Here is a 19,964-nt window from a genome sequence, read left to right on the forward strand (position 1 = left end):
TTGATGGAAGTTAGAGTTAGAGCAGTTAAGTTCAAAATCCAAGGAGTGGAGCTTCTGCATGAGTATGAGACAGGTGTGGTAGTCTGTCTTCAGGCAAGAAAATTAAACAAAAATTAGACTTTGTTGATTTCTAATTTTTTAAACCTGTTCACATTTGCAAAGCAAATATTAGCAAAGTAGTTTTTAATGGAAAGCGATATGTTTACCACAAATCTACAGAATACAAAATATTATTGTTGGTATCATAAATTGCTATTAAGATCATGCATATAGATAATTTATGAACTCTTATGACCAGCATCAGTGTAAGACAATAATGGTCAGTACAAAGAACACCATTCATATGGTTCTTTTATCTACTTTCAATTAATGTCTTTGTTTCATTCTGAAATGCCTTTAGTTTACAATTTACTGTGACTAGCTCATGGTGGATGGCTGACTCAAAAATATGGTCATTGAATACTCTAGCGGCCTGCATTACAGCTTCTTATGCAGACATTTCAGTACTAAAGTTGTCCACAGCTCATTTTCAAAATAATGCCTCCCATGTTATATCTGTAGCAAAAGTTTTTTTTTAATTTAGAACCTGAAGGACTTCATCCTATTAAACTCTCCTTTCAAAGTCTAAGGGCCAGGTAAATGCAGTCCTAGTCAGGTTACCATGGACAAAGAAAGATACCTGGCTGTGCCTTCTAAAACATCTTTGGCATTCAGACTGTACAGGGTTAAGTTTCATATCTGTGAGCTTTTATCATGGAATGGTAGCCCACATTACCAAAATAAAATGAAATGGGAAAGTTTACACACAATAACATGCTAGAAATGCAATCAGTAACTGCTACAGCAGGTATGCTTTATGTTTAAAGCAGATGACAGTTTCCATGACCATAAAACCTTGGTTTAGTTTCTGAAATGAGAAAGAGATGTACTGTATTTTATTTTAATAAAGTTTTATCACTTAAAGAGTCTCAAGCAAAAGCTATCATAGTTTAAGTAGAAGACAGTGTATGTCAAAACAATTTTATCTTATACAGAACAAAGAGGCATCTGACAGGAATTAAATAAGAAAACATTAGGGTAACTCAGAAACTGCAGCAAATAATTCATGTGGCTGTACTGTTGATATAATGAGTCTACACAGGTAGCATGCTACTTTATTTGAGGCTGTACTTGCGGCCCACATTTTTCAGCAGTGTATATTCTCTACGCCTCACACATAAATATCATAAGTGGTCCTCAGGTTATGATGGCCATAGTGCAAGGACCTTAGGCTTTACGCTTTTAAATCCAATATCCTCTAACATCTCCATATCAGTCTGGGAATTCCATATCAGATTCACAAAAGACAATGCCATTTTATATAAGTGAATACTCTTAATCAGTTTTTCACTTCTCATATACATGCATGTTGTTTGCAAGACTGTAGACATCAGCATCTATACATCATGTATATGTCAATAAATTTCTGATACTTTTAACCACAACAATGCTGTTACCAGAAAAAAATAGAACCTGATATGAATTTTGTAATCGCAAAAGTTATACATCGTAGGAAAAACATATATACTTGGAATAATACATGAAATTTCATTAAATACATGCCTTACATTAAGATTAAAGTATGTTGTTGATTTTTATTATTATTTAAAATTTACCACCTCAAGAGATCCCAAGCAATACAACTGATGCGCTTCCCAGAAGCAACTACATAACAGTATCATATCTTTGTATGATATCTTTTTTCAACAGTTACAACACTTAGATGAACAACTTGCAATAGTGTTCAAAATATTATAATGTAGGCAACTAAAACTGACTGCACAAAATCATAATTATCTTTGCTGGACCTCTCAAAATGCTCCTATTTTGCCCTGCGTATAGTGGGGATATAATGATATTGCTCTCTGCCTTGAATTCTACACACAAATAAATAAATAAATAGAAATAAGTATCACTGATCTGCTTACCGACTTGTGAAACCCATGTGATCTGTATTTTGGAAGTTTGACCTCCTCTGCAGGAGACAGACTCTCTGAAGCGGTTACTTCTTGCTGACTGCTTTGTTCCTTATTCTTTTCTTGGTCTTTACTGCTTTTAAACAGTGTATCAAAAAAGCTGGTTGTTTTTGTTTTTGGTGATGTGTCTTCAACCTCTGGTATTCTGGCAATAGGGGGTTCAACCGGACTGGGGATTGCTTGGGTGTTGTTCTGCAGCTTCTGAACAGATGTTTCCGGAAGCTTCACTTGTTTGGCTGAAACTTTGGACTCTGAAGGATGGCTGGAGTTGGACTCAGCTGCAGATGATTCAAGAGACAAATCTGCTTTCTGGTTCTCAGTACGGCTTGGTACACTTCGAGAGAATGAAAGTGAGAAAAGAGATTTTGCAGCTGGTGTAGTCTTACTGGCATCCTTCCCAATATCCTTTCCGTCTGCATCAGCAACAGGGCTTGTCTCTGTTGTATTTTGGGATGACAGATCCACAGTCTCTTCCTTCATAAAGTTTTTGCTTGCAGCTAATACAGATACAAACAAAAGCAAACACAGCTATTAATTGCCATAAAACATAGAAAAATGAACAATGTTCAGTGCCTACAAAAATTAACAACGTTTATTGCCAGCTTCAATGATTTATAAATCACTTTTAACCAGAATCTTGTAAATGTTAAGACTGTAATATATGACAAATGGAAATCTGCTTGGGATTCAGAGAAAGGGTGGCAGAGACAAAAATACTGCACTTTTCTTAAGCTTTATAGCTAGTTACCTGATTGTTGTAATTGTGAGTCTAACGAGCAATTTTTATCAGAACACAGCAAGGATGACAATGGGGCACACAGTCAGCTGCACAGCTACCCAACTGTTCTCTTCAGATTCAGAATCCCCCCCCCCCTTTGAATTTGTATTCAACTGTTACAAGATACACATTAGGAGATAGGAGGCTATACCTCACTAAGGTACAAAGGAAAGATTAAACTTTCCCTTGCAAAAGGCCGCACCCTTGGTATTGCCTACTTCAATACAAACCAGGTTACTGGATAATTAACACTGTAGTGCACCATTGTGTGTGTGTGTGTGGGGGGGGGGGGGACTCCTGAAGGTGTTGTCCTTCAGATAACGTAAAACATTTGCCCTATCTAATTGAGCTGGTAGTAACACAGGTGGATATAAAAGATTACACAGCACTTATAAAAAAAATGAAGGGGTGTGCTCTGTCCATATTTCCCCTAGTTATAGAATTACCACCTCAGGTCTACCCTGAAAAGAGGCCATTAGCCAAGTGAGACTAATGTGGTCAACAAGGGATAAATATTGCATTATTTAGAACTTCCAGTTTTTTCCAAGAGTACCTAATGACCTTTAAGAAAGAATAATATATGCATACACATCTAACATGGAGATTGTTGTGGTAGTCAATGTGGCCATGTGGCCGTCCCCAAACCAATATTCACAACAAAATGAAATTTGCATTGTCCAAGGTAGTTAACTAAACACATTGTTAGTGCTCTAAACTCCTCATTGTTTTACAATTTTGTATCTTATTGTCATAGAAAACTAAGAGGTGCACATAGTCAAGCTCTGTTCAAGCAAAACCTAAGCAAAGAAGAATTACTGAGTGAAGCCATAGCATACAAAAAACACACACCGACTAGAGATATGCAGAAATAAACACAGAAACATTTACTGTGTAGGAGAAATAACTAGTGACAGTCTAGTTTTTGAGGATTGCGCTTCCATTTGCTCCATCTTGACTGAAGTTTTGTTTTTTGCTTATTTATTTGTGTTCTTGTAGAGCCCTTGTAGTGCTGTCTGGCCTAAGCACATGTGGCTGCAGGCACTGCTACACCACTGCTGGAAAAAAAAAGGTAGGAGAGCTTTTCAGTGTCCTAGATCCAAGAGAAAGGAAGAAAATTTCTCAACAAGTAAGTAGATTTTGGTTAGCTTATTTTTAGGAAATCCTTTCTTTCAATTTTTGATGCAGCAGCAGCAGATGATTTTAGTAGATTAACTGGTAGTAGTAAGAGCACACAGAAGACAGTGTATCCTAGTCAGCAGCCATCTTAGAATTCTAATTAGTGCTTTCTGCTTCAAAGACTTCCATGTGCCTAATACAGAGAAAGCATTTAGCAAAGGTGCTGCTAACAGCTGCTTAACTTTGCCGCAAAATGTGGAAAATAGTGACACTACTCCATTAGTTTGCAAACTATTAAAATTACTTGCAGACAGATACAAGTGCAGCTGTCCTATGGATCTCAGGTAAGGCACATCTGCTAATACTCCACTGTGTGTGTGTGTGTGTGTGTGTGTGTGTGTGTGTGTGTACATGCCCAAACACTCCACCCTGTATGTATGCCCATATACTTCACTGTATGTGTGCCCCCCCCCCAATGTTCCAGTTTGTGTGTGTGTCTGCGTGCATGCCCAAATACTCCTGTGTGTGTGCCGAAATATTCCACTCTGTGTGTGGCCAAATACTGCAGTGTGTGCGAATGCACATGCCCAAATACTCCACTGTGCATGGGTGGGTCCATGTGTGTGCATGTCCCAGTACTCTAGCGTGTGTGTGTGTGTGTGTGTGTGTGTGTGTGTGTGTGTGTGTGTGTGTGTGTGTGTGTGTATGTTTGTGTGTACCCTTACAGCTCAAATAGTGGCTTTGCTATTTTTTTGTGACTCAGGGTCTCATTCTATGACATATGTTATAATTTTGAAAACATGTAAATATTTGTTGGGAAGTATATAGGGGGATAATCACCATCGTCATCTTCATCTCTGTCATCATTATTATCATTATGATTCCTTTACTTTTAGCTCTGTTCTCAATGAATGAATGTATTTAGACATTTACTACAGGAATGTGAATGATCAGTGCATTGTCTTCCGATTCTCAGTGTTCACCTTTGTTGAATTTTAAAAATACTGGCACTCATTTGATCAAAAAAGGCAGCAAACTCTCCCTTTCTGATTGGTAAGTTTAACGACAACAAAAAAACAAACAAACAAAAAAGAAAACAGTTTATCTAAATAGTTCTTCACTCCCCACACCACTTGACTCTTGTGCTAACCCTACCCCAACCCCACTCTGCACATTACCCTCCAAAAAAAAAAAAATTCCCTAACATTTTCCAAAAACTCGAACATCAAAAAAAAAATTTGTAAACACAAAAATCTACCTTTTTTTTTTACATTTTTGCAGGGAGCAAGCGCCCCTCACTCCCTGCAAATTATATATACCAGCTCCGACATTGATTACATTGAGGAAAAGGGTACATTTCCCGATCCTCACTGTAATGCCATCTCCATTCAGAAGCTTCCATTTTTCAAGCACTCGATCATGTGGACTTCACCATATGGAATTCGTTTTTGAAAACGCAGTCAACTGATAGGGACCCATATATACCTTGAGACACACACACACAAACCCCCACTTACCATAACTTTAGGAATGCCCACATAATACTGTCATCTGTCCGACAACCCATGCAAAGCTTCTTGGAGTGGAAATGAACAATAACCTAAAGTTTGATTTGCATGCCTCCCTAACTATAAAAAAAGTCCATAAGAAACTTGGAAGTCAAGTCTGTATAGGCACAAAATGTTCCTGACCACAGTGGCCAAAATTACATTAGCACAAACCAATCTGCTCTCCACTACTATATGCCTCTCCAATTTTAACTAATCTAAGAAAAGCTGACTTATCTGAGATAGAAGCATGTTATAATAAAATTGCTAAGTTTGCATCTGACTGCCCATATAGAACACATCATTGTACAGCTTTAAGGTTACTAGACTGGCTTGAGCTTCCCAACATTATTCTTTACATCCAACTCTCTCTAACTCACAAAATTGTAACACAACCAACCAGACCCCCTGCACTACAAAATCTCATCCTTCCTTATAGTTCCAGGAGAGCACTACACTTTAATAATAAGAACTTAGTCGCCATCTCCAAGGCCAGCAACACTGCAGGAGAATCTTTATTTTCCAACTACATATCTCGTATATGGAACTCCCTTCCTAAATCCATTTTCTCAATTTCATCCACTGACCACTTTAAGCCATCACTTAAAGTTTATCTAAAAAATAATTGCCTTTATTCCTATACTAACCCCTCATGAATACTCTGATACATCACAATATACCCCAACCATATGCAACTTCTTCCTCAGTGTTTAATCCTTCATTCCCACCGACCTGTCTTAACCTTGTATCTTGACATAAGTCGTACTTTACAAATAGTACTAGCTATGTTCAAAGCCTAGGTTTTTGTTGTCAAGATGTAACAAATTTGTATTTTCTTATGTATACTACATTTTGTTTACTTTATGCCTGTCACCCACACCCCCCCCCCCCGCAAAGGTAACCACCTTGAAAAACTTCTCCAAAACTGAATTTGGGCTCCTAAAAACAGAGGTGGCTAACTTTATGGCATCTATGCTAATAGAAAATAGCTGCATGACTGCTGAATCATACACAAGTGCACTGTATGAACATGTACATAAATGCATGGAACTAGCCATACCCAGCAGAACCAAGACGCTCTCTTCCAAAAAAAAGGAACCCAATCTGGTTGTCCCCTGCTATTAATAAACTCTACAACCGAAGGAAGAAACTGTTGCAGAAAAAGGTGATGTCCCAAGACTGGAAAAACTTCCTTATTAGCCTTAACAAAAAGTTGAGATCTCTCATCAAATCCTCCAAAGCCAGCTATGAAGGCAGAATTGTGACACACACTAAAAACATAACCATAAAGCCTTCTATAGTTATATCAAGAACCTCCACGGCAATACCCATGTTTGCTCTGAGTTACTGCACAATGGTACCTCCTATACTTAGCCAACAGATATTGTCAACATACTGGCCGACAGATTCATTGCCAACTTTACCTCTCTCTCCCCCATAAAGGACCAATCACAGTACCGGAAGAATGCCAGGCACCCTACATTGCTACAGCACAGGTTAAAGCTGCATTGTCCAAGGCCAAGAATACAGCTTTCATGGGACCAGTAATATCCCTGGCTGTGTTCTACATGAACTGCAAAGCAAACTGGCACCACATTTGTGTGCCCTGTTCAGTCACAGCCTCACCTTAGGCTTTGTCCCTACAGAATGGCGCACTGCTACAGTCATTCCTCTCCACAAAGGGGGAGCGACAACAGACCCTGGGAATTATTGCCCCATTAGCCTGATGAGTCTGATATGTAAAGCTATGGAGCGCATCATCATGGACCTGATTAACAAAGATATAGGAAGTCTCCAAACTCTAGAGCCCACGCAGTTTGGCTTTGTGAAAGGGAGATCATGCCTGCTCAACCTGGTTGACTTCTTTGAGTCAGTCACCAGGGCTGTAGATGAAGGTAAGGCAGTGCATACAGCCTACCTCGACCTGGCCAAGGCCTTTGATACTATTCCTCACTCAGGAATTATTGATAAACTCACCAAACTAGGCATCAACCCCTATATCACTAGGTGGGTTGCAAATCTGCTCCCAGATAGAACACAAAGTGTGAAAGTAGTGGACTTTAAGTCAGACTGCTGACCAGTCATGAGTGGAGTCCCACAGGGATAGGTCCTGGGTCCTCTCCTGTTCAGCATCTATTTCTCAGAAGTCCAGGCCAACGCAAAGGGACACTGGCTGACCAAGTTCACAGACAACTGCAAGCTGGGAGCCATTATTAACTTCCCAAGTGATACAGACATCCTACAGAAAGGCCTCACTGAGACCAATGACTGGTGTTGAAATCATAGCCTTAAGCTTAACGCCAAAAAATGCGTTGTCATCCCCTTTGGTAAAAACTCAGTTCCCACTAATTACCACATCGATGGGAGCCCACTGAACACTGAAGGCGTTATAAGAGAACTGGGGTTGCAGGTTGACAGCAACCTCTCCTTCGACCACCACATTGCCACTGTGGTCAGAAAGTCCTTCCGTGTGGCACATCTCATTACCAAGGGTGTTGCATCAAGGAAGAAAGAAGTCATCATCTCTCTCTACTCTTGCCTCATTAGACCAATCATTGAGTATAATGCCCCTTTTGGCATGTACCTCACTAGACACCTGCAACAGCTGGAGAGGCCACAAAAGTACCTCACAAAGAAGATCCTAGGCATTAAACACATGTCCGGCACTGACGGACTTAAAAGACTCCAGATATTCTCTGTCTCATATCACCTACTTAGAGGCAATCTCTGCTTGATTTACAAAGCCATGTCTGACCCAGCTCTGTTAGAAATGCTACATCTAAAGAAATCCCAATCCCTTCGCACCACACTCTCCAGAGACCTCAACCTCATTACCACAATCAACAGCACATGCTGGAGGGACAGGTTCCTCACCCAGAAACTGTCCATGCTCTAGAATAGACATCCCATACATGTCAAGCAGAGCACCTCACTGTTCCTTTTCAAGAGAAATCTTAATGAGTGGATGGGTAATAGAAAGTTCACCCTTGGGATCACTCCAGTGGCTCTACTTGATAGAGGCACTGGGAACCAACTTCAGGCAGCATGATGCCAGGGCACTTCTATGGGATAGGCTTGTAAAGGCTCCAGGGCCATTAGCCTAGTACACACCTATGAACCTATGAACATTTACTGTGTAGGCCATGTGGATAACAATGCAAGCAAATAGAAATAATGTGCACACATGCACACAAACAGAAATGTAAACAGACACAGTTGTGTGAGAAACTATCTGTATTTGTCATTAAAATATTGCTACTTTTGCTGCACTGATACATGTTGGTAGCTCATTTGCATTTTCCAGGATTGTGTTGAAAAAAGCAGTGGGTACAATTACGATCAAAGGAAGTTGCTTCATGGTGCAGAGGAATCAAACCCTTATTATAATGAAGTTGATGACTCTGGCAACTGTAGGAACTAGTATGGTAAGATGGGAGTGAGCCACCTCTGTTTGTTTGCCTATCCTTGGGGGAGGGTAGCTGGCTGTAACTTGCCACATGCACTACACCTAGTGGAAGCACTGGGCGTCTGCCCCATTGAGTCCTGGCTCTACAAAGCCAGCTATGCTGTGTAGAACCTCACTGTGAGCTGAATGGAACCCCAAAAGGGAAGCTGTTTCAAAAATAAAAATAACTACTGTAGGGGTGGGGGTTGCACCACCAGGTAGAAGGTATGTCACCCAGCAGGACCACAATAGCTAGCCTACTCCCCATCACTAAACTCTTGCTGAGAGAGGCTGATCTCATGGAGGCTTCCTGGACAGGAGCAAATGGTCTATAGGGCTTTTGCCTGCCTGAGAATCCTCAGCTTCCACAACTATGGAACAAACAGGCCAGTTGGATACAAGCAGAGGAGCCGTAGAGGAGCCATTGGGATTGGTCTTGTGGAGGTGAATAAAAAGGAACACAGCCGATACATTAGAATGCTGCTATGTGTATCCTGTTGCAAAGGTGTACCAGTAATAGCTGGGAGCAAAGCTTATGTAAAACTGAATGTCACAAGAGGATAATTTAAAAGAAGGTCTCATTTACTTCACAGTTCAGTAGTTTTGAGGAAGAAGTCAATAAATAGATCCTTGAAAGGCTGATTTGCTGGCTTGTTTGAGTGTACCTCCATAGTCAGAAAGAAGGGGTGTTGACACTGCCTTCAGTCCCAATAGTGAACGGTATGTGAAAGTTGTTGATAAGGTCAAACAGGTCAATTAGGTCCAATCAATAAGGACAGAAGTAGGGCTGGGAAAATAATTAGAGACAAATGACAGGTTAACTCATCAGAGCTACTAACAAACTCTTGTGTCGTTATCTGCAGTGGGGTATCTATGCAAAGAGAGCAAAAATGGTGGATATTGGGGTTGTCTGTATTTAGTCAAAGCGGGAAGGGACTACTGCTGAAAAAAGAGGATTCCCAATAAAATGGAAACAGAGTCCACGAGTAACTTAATAATGAAAGGAATAAGGCTGAATGTGTTTGTATATGAGAGTCAGGCAATGGTGTAATATTGAAAGGAAGGACAGTTTTCCTGTCTTCCTGATGCATTAGCTTCATTGGCTGGATGCCATGACTGAGGGGTAATAAGAGCCACAGGAAGAACCAAAAAGTGAGCCACTGATAATCAAATCATGCAGCAATAAGTAAAGGAGCTGTTTTTAGATCTGTAAAGTGCTGCTAGTAATACAGAACTCAGCGTCACCTTAACTGACATAGTGCCTACCAGCATTAAAAGAGAGACTGCCTTGTAAGGAAGACTGTTACTTGTGAATGAAATGCTGGTACATTTTGAAGAGTTAGATGAACAACGGTTGAGGCATTGTAGCTGTGTGCAAAAGGGAGACATTTGCTAAGCATTTGCAACCTATACACATCGTTATTTATGGTTAGAGATGCAGGTCTCTTCAAGTGGTTGGACTTTAGTGTTACGTTGTCATTAATGGTATAAGCTAGATGTCCATTTCTAATCTTGGCCTTAACTTTCACAGTATCACTAATGCTGTGAAATGCAGGTCTCTTTCTATGGTTGGGCTTTAATGTTACAAAACAAATTAAAGGTATGATTTACAGGTCTATTGTTGTGGTTGGACTTTAAAGTCACAGTACTACTAATGGTATGAGATGGAGAACTATTTTTGGATTTTGCCTCTCAAACTGACTATTGGACTATTGAAAGTTTTGGACTAGAAGCCATATGATGAAACTCCTCTTGAGTTAAAAATGTCTTGAACTTCAGGCTTGCATACTGTATATGTTTATCTGAGACAATCACATCTTATACTCCATCAGATAAATAAGCTCTACTTGTACTGACAATCCCAGTGTTAGCAGCATCCATCCACAATCCAAGGGAACTTTGATACACTCATTCTCTGAAATAAAATCAATCTGGTCCAACTTTACAGCATTATCTTCTCGATATTGCATAAGGAATCATACTTCCTCTTGTATTTTGTTATGACGTGCACTGCACAGGTTGCTTAAATGTCTCACTCACTTAGCATTACTATTCTTAGTTCGTGTAACACTCACATGCCCTTTGTTTGCACTTCATAATTCCCAAATGTGACTCATGTTTTCTTGCCACCACTTTTCTCGTTAGCTTATTAGGTTAATTTTACCATACCTGTTTTAAACATCAGACCATCTATGCTGCTTATTTACTATAAAAAAAATATTAGGCTCATTTCTTTCTTTGCAGCTAATTTTGGTCTCGCCAGAGGATTACAAATACATCTCAAAACATTATCATCTCAAAGATCATAGTGAGTATACCTCTAGAAGAGTTACAACTTCTTCTGGCCTTAAGACAACCATGCGATCATCCATTTCACTTCCTTTTCTTTATAAACCAAATCCTCTTGTTGGTCTTAGAGATACAAATGGTTCAGCATATATGCTGTATGTATTTCCTTGTCTAATTTATGTTTCATATTAGTTATACTACCACAGTCTCAACAACATTCATTTCAACTTTGGGGATGGATTGAACAAGGACTGCATAAATGTATTCTGCAGTGGCTTATGGAATGTTTCCAACAACTCAGTCTCCCGACAATATACTCGTAGAACTTTTAACATCCATAAAATATGTCAAGCAACAGCTTTTCTATTTGACCTTATCTCTTTTGAAATTCTACAAACGTTCTTGAGTCATGTGGAACTGGTCTACCTTTTTGCAGATTCACTACACCAGACTATTCTGACTAGTATCTAATTATAATAGGTGCATCTGTTGCTAACCGTTTAAGCATTTTAAAGTATTTTCTTGCTGTGTTATCTGGTACCATTCATCACCTTGATCCAATAATTTCCTTAAGGCAAACATACCTTTAAGAGGTTTTTAATAAATTCAGAAAAGATACTGCATTTCTCCTAGAAACCTCATCAGAGTTTGTTTGACCATTTACACTATAATCCTTATTTTCTCAGTGACTGGCATCAAACTTTCTAATGTTGACATGACCAAACAGCTGAGTTCTATAACTCTGATAACTTTTTCTTGATCAGCTTGAAATTATTCTGTCATGTTTTATTTAATAACTCAATTCTATTATTCTCTGTACTAGCATATCATTAATTATACTAACAGTATCATCAAAACCTTTGATTATTTCTCTCCCTGAATAGCTGGCAAATGTTGCATGAAAGACTTCAGGAATACATAAAGAGGAAGTCTTAGAAATCTGTTTCTTTTTCAAAGCTGAATTAAAGGTACATAGCTTGGAATCTTCCCAGTAGGCTTTATTTGATTAGAGCTAATCAAGCTCAGGAAAAAAAATATTTTGCTCCTGGCATGGCAGACAGCACTTCCTGCACTGCATAAAGCCTATAATTATTTCTTTTTTATACCTTTATTAAAGTTTTGGGAAACCAAACATACAAAAGGCAATTTCATCTGATTTCATAATGTTAATCATGCTGTTGATATAGTCAATATGACCCTTTTCTGAATCGCAATCATTTTTCCATGAAGTTTAAATCTTGCTGTATTCTATTCCACAAAGATACTAGGGCATTTCTTGACGCATGCACTACAAACAGTTGTTCTAGATTTGTCTAACTGTGATAAACTACTGGTAAACTACTCAAACCAGTAAATAAAAATTTGCACCAAGTATATCCTCTAATCCCGCGGTAGTGGTGCTGCGGTAGCGTTGTCGCCTCACAGCAAGATGTTGTCCCGTTCGATTCTCAGCTAGAGCGTCTTCTGTGTGGAGGCATGTGTGAATGGGCGTACCTTCGTTGAAGGTTGTGCGTCAGGGCTGGTAACTTGGCATGTAAAAATCCACTACCAAACATTAGCAGACCGGAGTTCCGCTGTGGCGACCCCTAACTGGGATAAGCCGAAAGACACAACAATAACTAAGTATATCATCTGACTGAACATTTTTGAAGCTACTTTAACTCTCTGTTCACCTTGTGATATCTGCTCACCCTGCCATTGTTATGACAATAATGACCAAATAAAGACAGTGTGTTTGCATTACTGATGATAAGAATCTGACTATTAATTTACTTTGCTTATATTCATGTATCAGCACTTCCTTGCTCTTCAATTTAACATGATTACAAAAAAGTTATGTAATTTATATAATAACTGCTTAAGCCTGTTGTAATTCATACTTGGAGCTTCAAATATTTAATGACACATTACAACCTCAGCTTCAGTGCATAGTCTAAACATCACACTTTGATTATTAATTTTGAGATTTCACTTTCTACTCATTTTATGGCTGTCATTTTTCTGTGCTTTTATCATGCAGTTGTCCCGTTCGATTCTCAGCTAGAGCGTCTTCTGCATGGAGACATGCGTGAATGGGCGTACCTTCGTTGAAGGTTGTGCATCAGGGCTGGTAACTCGGCCCATAAAAATCAACTACCAATAATTAGCGGACCGGAGTTCCGCTGTGGCGACCCCTAACCGGGAAAATCTGAAAGAAACAACTATTCACACAACACAGGCAATCTCAGAACAAACTATGCCCACAAATAACTAATTTGCATGACTCTACTCAAATGCATACAACTGTTTGCAATTGTTTCAAAGGTAAATTGTTGCTTTTATTTATGTCCTTTAGCAAAATGATTCCTTTAGACGCAGCTTTTATAGACTTGTCTTCATCATGTGTAAAATCATACATGGCACACAGGCCTTTATCTGTACTATGCTTGCTTTACTTTTCATTTCTGCATGACACTCCACAACTTATTTTCCGCTGTCATTTTGCTCATGTTCAGCTTTTCTACAGCAACAGTCACAATGCAAACATTAAGCTTTTCAGTAAGCCCTTTAATTTTTATGAGATGGTTTCATTCACTCTACACACACGAATCACTTTGCTTTACCATTAAAGTTTATTCTCTCAGTAACCTTTTCTTTGTCTGAAACCTTCTGGTACCATATTGGGTTGCTTCTTTAATTTACTAATAACCGCTAGTAGATGAAGCTGGACAAAAGCAGACTTACAGTGAACTGTCTCTCAGAGAGGGGAAGATTACCAATGTTACAATGGCCCTTAGGACCCTTAAACCAGACAATTATAATAAGTATGGCATGGTGGTAGCCGATGTCAGGGATAAAGAGCCTGGTGCACAGAACCCAGAGAAGTATAGAGGCAGAGAGGTGGGTCAGAGCTCTTCACTGAATGGAATCCTTCTATCACCAAAAATAATGCTGAGGTATGAGGAAAATATTATTGGCTTTATCAACTGGTTAAACACATGGTGTCATTTACGGGGGATTCAGTGTGTGTTAGCATGGGATGAGATGCTTGAAAATTGTACTTCACCAAGGATGGTTTACACCTCTCATTCCACAGCTTCTGCATACTAGTGAAAGTTTTTGCAGCATCCATTGTGCCTTTTTTTAGGCAAGATCCAGCTAATGGACTTCCCAACCTAACTTCCAAAACAAATCAGCCATCAGGGCAGTGCAGTGGTTAGGATGTTTCCCCTCACAACAAGAAGTTTGCTTGTTCAGTTCTCAGCTGGGGTGCCTTCTGTGTGGAGTCTGCATGCCCTCCTTGTGTTCGCTTGGGTTTCCTCCATGTGCTCCAGTTTCCTCCCACATTCCAAAGACATTCATCTGGAGCATTTCTCCCCAGGCCTCCACTAAAAATGGGCTCTGTCCCAGTTGGACATTCCCAGTAAACAAATGTTAAATAAAATAAAACAAATCTATTCCAAACTCACTTATCCATGATGGAATCAAGCTACCAAATATCATGAAAAAGCACGTACTGAAGCAGCTCTCCAAAATGATGAGTACTTCATAAATAGTGCCTGAAATCATACCCAGTTGCCTAATTAATAGCACTAAGCAAGCATTTTTGGGCCCACTCCTCAACCACTTCAGCCTCAGCCTAGCAAATGTCTTTGTCCCATGAGAGTGGCACATAGCAATTGAGATGCCACTCCACAAGGGTGGCCCCACAACAGATCATTGTCAGGAGCAGATCCTGTTTAATAAACTTTGTAAACTTCTTTGACAGGATTACTCAGGCTGTAGACTGGATAAGCTGTCTAAACAGTGTACCTTGACTTCACTAAGGTACTTGATACTATTTCACATGCATAAATAACAAACATGGGTAGCCAACTGGCTTAGACACAGTATTCACACAGTACAAGTTGGGGGTGCAAACTCTGACAGCATGAAGGTGAGCAGTAGAGTTCTGCAGTAATCTGTGCTGAAACCTCTGCTGATCAGCATCTACTTATTAGATCATCTCATATCAAAACAGGAACTCTGGTTTACAAAGTATGTAGATGGTTGTAAGCTGAGAGTCATTGTCAAGTCCTCCTCTGACAAATAAGTACTCTAGCATGAGCTTACATTTTATGTAATAAAAATGGGCTTAAGCTGAATGCCAAAAATACATCTCAGAATCTGGTAAATATCTGTTAGCTACAGCGTACAGCATAGATAACACACCACTTCAAACTGAAATGGACATGAGGGACCAGGGTACTTGGGGACAACTCCCTTTCTTTTGACCATCATATTGTAGCAGTAGTTAGGAAGCTACAGTTGGGTAAGTAAAGGTTATGTACTACTATTAGATGTAGTAATAGATCCCTGACGCAGTAACAGAAGCTAGTTGGTTTCTACCCCCTAGCCTTCCAGAACTTTGCGCTCCCTTCATAAGCTGCAACTGTCAGAACCTCATATGAAGCTCCATATAAAAGGCAGTTGGAGGCAAAAAGCTTTGGAGCATTTTTTGCCTTGGAAGGAAGAAAAACCCTGAAAACTTATGCTGGGAAACAAAGTGAGCCATGACTATATACAAGAGTGAAAGCAAACTTATTCTGATAAGACCAAAAAGAACACCAAGAAGAAAAGGGGGCTTGAGGAGAGAGCTACTTCAATGATCATCTATTAAAACTTTTACTGTTCTGGCAAGTCTACTTACACAGCTGTACTATGCCCAATTCATGTTCAGTTCATAGATTACCACTGCAGTGGCTAATCTATTCAGATAGATTACCATAGCTTGGTCAGGAGTAAAAAAAAAAGGAAAGAAATGAATAACTAAGACTCAAGGAGGCCACTAAATACTGGTTCTAGCAGAGTCTGTTCAGAACCTGAAAAAGTAATGTAGTTTGCAGTGCTTTATAAAATGATGTCCGGGAATTAATCCAGGAAAGGTAGGATCAAATCAAATTACGCTCATTGGCTTACTAAAGATATTAGAACCCTTATGCACAAAAGAGATAGTGCCTGGAAAGTCTGGGTTAAAAAAAAAAAGATCAACCACTTCTACAACATTATCGTGAACTATGGAATCTTGTCAAAAAAACAAATAAATAAAGACAAAACAACCTATTGTAACTCTGCCCAACTCAATGGCAAATCAAACCAACATAAGTTCTGGCCAACTCTAAACAATATTATTTCTCCTGGTTGTCCTTACAGCCCCTACCCCTTCCCAAGCAAATCTTCACTAGAGACTGCTACCCGCCTCAATAAACACTTCATTGGTACAGTCCAAAAACTCTGTCCCTCCAACTCTAACCCTATACATACTCCCTCTCTCCCACATCCACAAAATAGTAACCCCTTCTCCTTTCACCCTTTACCCACTTCTTACATTAAAACTCTTCTTCTGAAGCTGAAACTCTGCTCTCCCTCGACAGACACTCTCCCCTCTACCTTCCTCAAACTAGCTGCTGAATCCATAGCCTATCCTGTATCCATTCTCAACAACAGGTCAGTTAAGAAGCCACTGTCCCTCTCATTTGGAAATCCATTTTCATAATCCCCCTCCATAAAGGAGGAAACTCAAGTCGACCCCATCTAACTATAGACCCATTGCTTTCCTATCCCCCCTTTCCAAGATATTCAAAAAATGCATTCATTCATTCACAGCTTCTCACCTATCTCCTCCAGCATAACCTTCTCACTCCCACTCAGCATGGCTTCCGCCCTAACCATAGTACAACTGCAGAGCTCCTATCATTTACCCATGCTATTGCTGATGCCCGTGAAAACCAACTAATATCCTGTCTCTTTCTCAACCTATCCAAAGATTTTGATACAGTCTCTCACCCTATACTGCTTACCAAACTGGCTAATCTCAACCTATCTGTTACCTCCCCAGCCTGGTTCTCTAGCTACCTCTCCTGTAGGCAGCAATCTGTCAGATGGCTGTCATCTTTCTCTCCCTTTACTCCTGTACCATCTGGTGTTCCACAGGGTTCCATCTTGGGTTCCCTCCTGTTTAATATATATACTAATGAACTATACACATTCTGACAAACATCTTCCCTTATCCAATATGCGGATGACTCAGCTCTCATCTCCACCTCCAACAATATCGCTGAACTTCTTACCCTAACCCAAAATGCCTTTCTATCTATTGAAAAATGGTTATCCAATAATCTGCTCATCCTTAACTCTAAAAAAAACAAACTCATACTCTCCCCCGTTCCCTCTCTCATCACAAATCTACTTTTGCTATTACTTCCTCCAATAGCACTTTCATAAAACCTGAACCTCACACAAAGCTCCTTGTTGTCGTCATTGGTGATGAACTTAAGTTTAACCTCCACTTACTTCAATGTATCAAAAAAAATAATTAGAAGCTAGGCTTACTATACTGCAACAAAAAAATCCTAAATTTCAATGCCAGCCACTCTCTGGCTCATGCACTTCATCTCCCCTCCCTTCTATATGCTGCCCCAGTTCTAACTAATATTCAGTCCACTACCTTGCTCAAATGTCAACAAACATACCAAAAAATAGCTCAATTCATTATAAACTTCCCTTATAACTCACACCACTGCCTAACACTAAATGCCATCCAATGGCTTGAACTCCCCCAACAATTCTTGTTATCACAATTTCAAGTATTACATGCTATTTTACACAAACCATCCTCATGCCTTGCTCTATCCTCCCTCATATCCCCTTTACTCCCCACCTAGTCCCCTACATACCTCTAACCAGTAACTTCTAGATATGTAGCATCTAATAAAACATGTGGGTAAACTTCTGTATAAACACTCTGTTGCCCAAGCCTGGAACAAACTCCCTGTACACAATTGCTCCATCAATCATCCTCTACACTTTAAAAAAGAACTTAAACTGTATTTTCTCAACACCAAGACTTGCCCCTGCCATGACTCAACCTAAACTCCTTTTCTCTCTTATATCATATTCACACCACTTAAAATTTTTGCAACACTCTCCCCCTATTTCAATACCTGTACTTAATATATGTATACTTAGCTAACCCCTTCTCTCCATTATGTTTTAAATTTTGGAATGTATATTATTGTTTTTCTCTTTAGACTAATTCTCTTTGCTTATGCACTTTACATTTGCTTATTTTTTCCATCTATTCTTTTATTTTTTGAACTCTAACTTATGTATTATCCTGTAGCATGAATTACTATTTGTACTGTAAATGCTTGTTGTATGTGAATATTATAAGAAACTTCTTTTATATTCTGGAGCTTTTCTCCTCCGGTCTCCACTGAAAATGGGCTTCTGGTCCAGTTGGACTAACATGGTAATCAAATGTCAATAAATAAATAAAATAAATAAATGTACAGAGGACCAAGAGGCTGCCTCTAAAATACTTCTAGAGTCCACTCCTTTCCAAAAGGCTAAGGAATAAGCCAAAGCCCTTCTGGAATGGAATGGAACACTCCAAAGCCCTTCTGGAATGGAATGTAACACTGCTTGGAAGTAGCTTATTATGGTGAGTATAGCAACAAGTAATAGCGTGAGACAAGCAGTTAGAAACAGTCAGCATTGTTATTGGCTGTCCTTTCTTCTTACCTTCGCAGGAGACAAACAGTGGTCCAGTTTTCTTTGAAGGCTGAGTTCTGTCTAGATAGTGTCTGAACTAGCTGTGCACAACCCCTTTACCTTTGTTCTTTGGTTCAGGAGACAATACTGGGAGATTAACAGTCTGACTTAGTGTAAACTCTGAGATGACTTAATGAGGTAGAGTTCACTGACTGTAAGTGCTTGTAACTTCATAGTTTCATAGTTTCATAGTATAGTACTAGGCTATCTGCCCTGGGGCATTTGTAAGCCTAGCCATAGTGATGTGGCTTTTGCCACCCCATGAAATGGTACAAAAATGTGCAGAATAAATCTAGAATACTGTGCCTCTGTCTAGTAGTGACACGATGAAGGTCCCCTTATATAATAGAATTAGTTTACTGTGCCCCTGTCTAGCAATGACACAGATGTGACCCCTGGGGTAAACTTACGATCTCCCATCCACTCATCAAGATTTCTCTTGAAGAGAGTCAGTGAGGGGCTCTGCCTAATACGAACTGGGATCCTGTTCCAAAGCATGGGAAGCCTCTGGGTTATGAATCTATCCCTCCAGCATGTCCTATTCATACTTGTGCGAGGTTTAAGTCTTTAGCTCTCGTGGTCCTGATGGATTTGGATTTTTTGAGGTGGAGCATGTCCATCAGATCCTGACTGGACATGGCCTTGTACGTCAGGCAGAGATCACCTCTGAGCAGGCGGTATGCTACTGAATAGAGCTGAAGTTTCTTTAGTCTGGCAGAATAAGACATATGTTGGAGACCCTTGATCCTTTTGGTGAGGTACTTTTGTGGTCTCTCCAGCTGTTGCAAATGCCGGGTGAGGTATATACCAAATGGGACATTGTACTCAATCATGGGTCTGATGAGGGAGGAATATAGGGGTACAATGACATCCTTGGATCTGGATGTGAATCCCTTCATGATGAGGTGTGCAAGGTTTTTCTAACCACTTTGGCAACGTGGGTGTCAAATGAGAGGTCGCTGTCTACTTGGGTCCCTAGGTCTCTGATTACTTTTTCAGTACTCAGTGGGTTGCTGTCTATGTGATAATTTGTGGGTACTTGTTTTTTCCAAAAGGGATGACTATACATTTTTTGGCATTTAGTTTAAGGCCGTGACTACGGCACCAGTTGTCCGTTTCAGTGAGGCCTTTTTGTAGGATGTGTGTGTCTGCTGGTGTATCGACTATGGCGCCTAGTTTGCAGTCATCTGCGAACTTTGTCA

General features: G+C 39.8%; 1 protein-coding gene across 4 annotated transcripts in view; it reads right to left on the reverse strand.

Moving 5' to 3' along the window:
* BCAS1 (brain enriched myelin associated protein 1) overlaps window positions 1-19,964 on the reverse strand; it is a 1,015,193-nt gene that overhangs the window by 478,342 nt on the left and 516,887 nt on the right. For all 4 annotated transcript variants that reach the window (XM_044090037.1, XM_044090036.1, XM_044090035.1 and 1 more), the window contains exon 4: window positions 1,968-2,512. In XM_044090037.1, coding sequence (XP_043945972.1) covers window positions 1,968-2,512 — 545 coding nt within the window. The remainder of the gene's footprint in view (window positions 1-1,967; window positions 2,513-19,964) is intronic.

This window comes from Protopterus annectens, chromosome 12.part0 (assembly GCF_019279795.1).
Source record: "Protopterus annectens isolate FY-2018-M chromosome 12.part0, PAN1.0, whole genome shotgun sequence".
Classification (NCBI taxonomy): Eukaryota; Metazoa; Chordata; order Ceratodontiformes; family Protopteridae; genus Protopterus; species Protopterus annectens.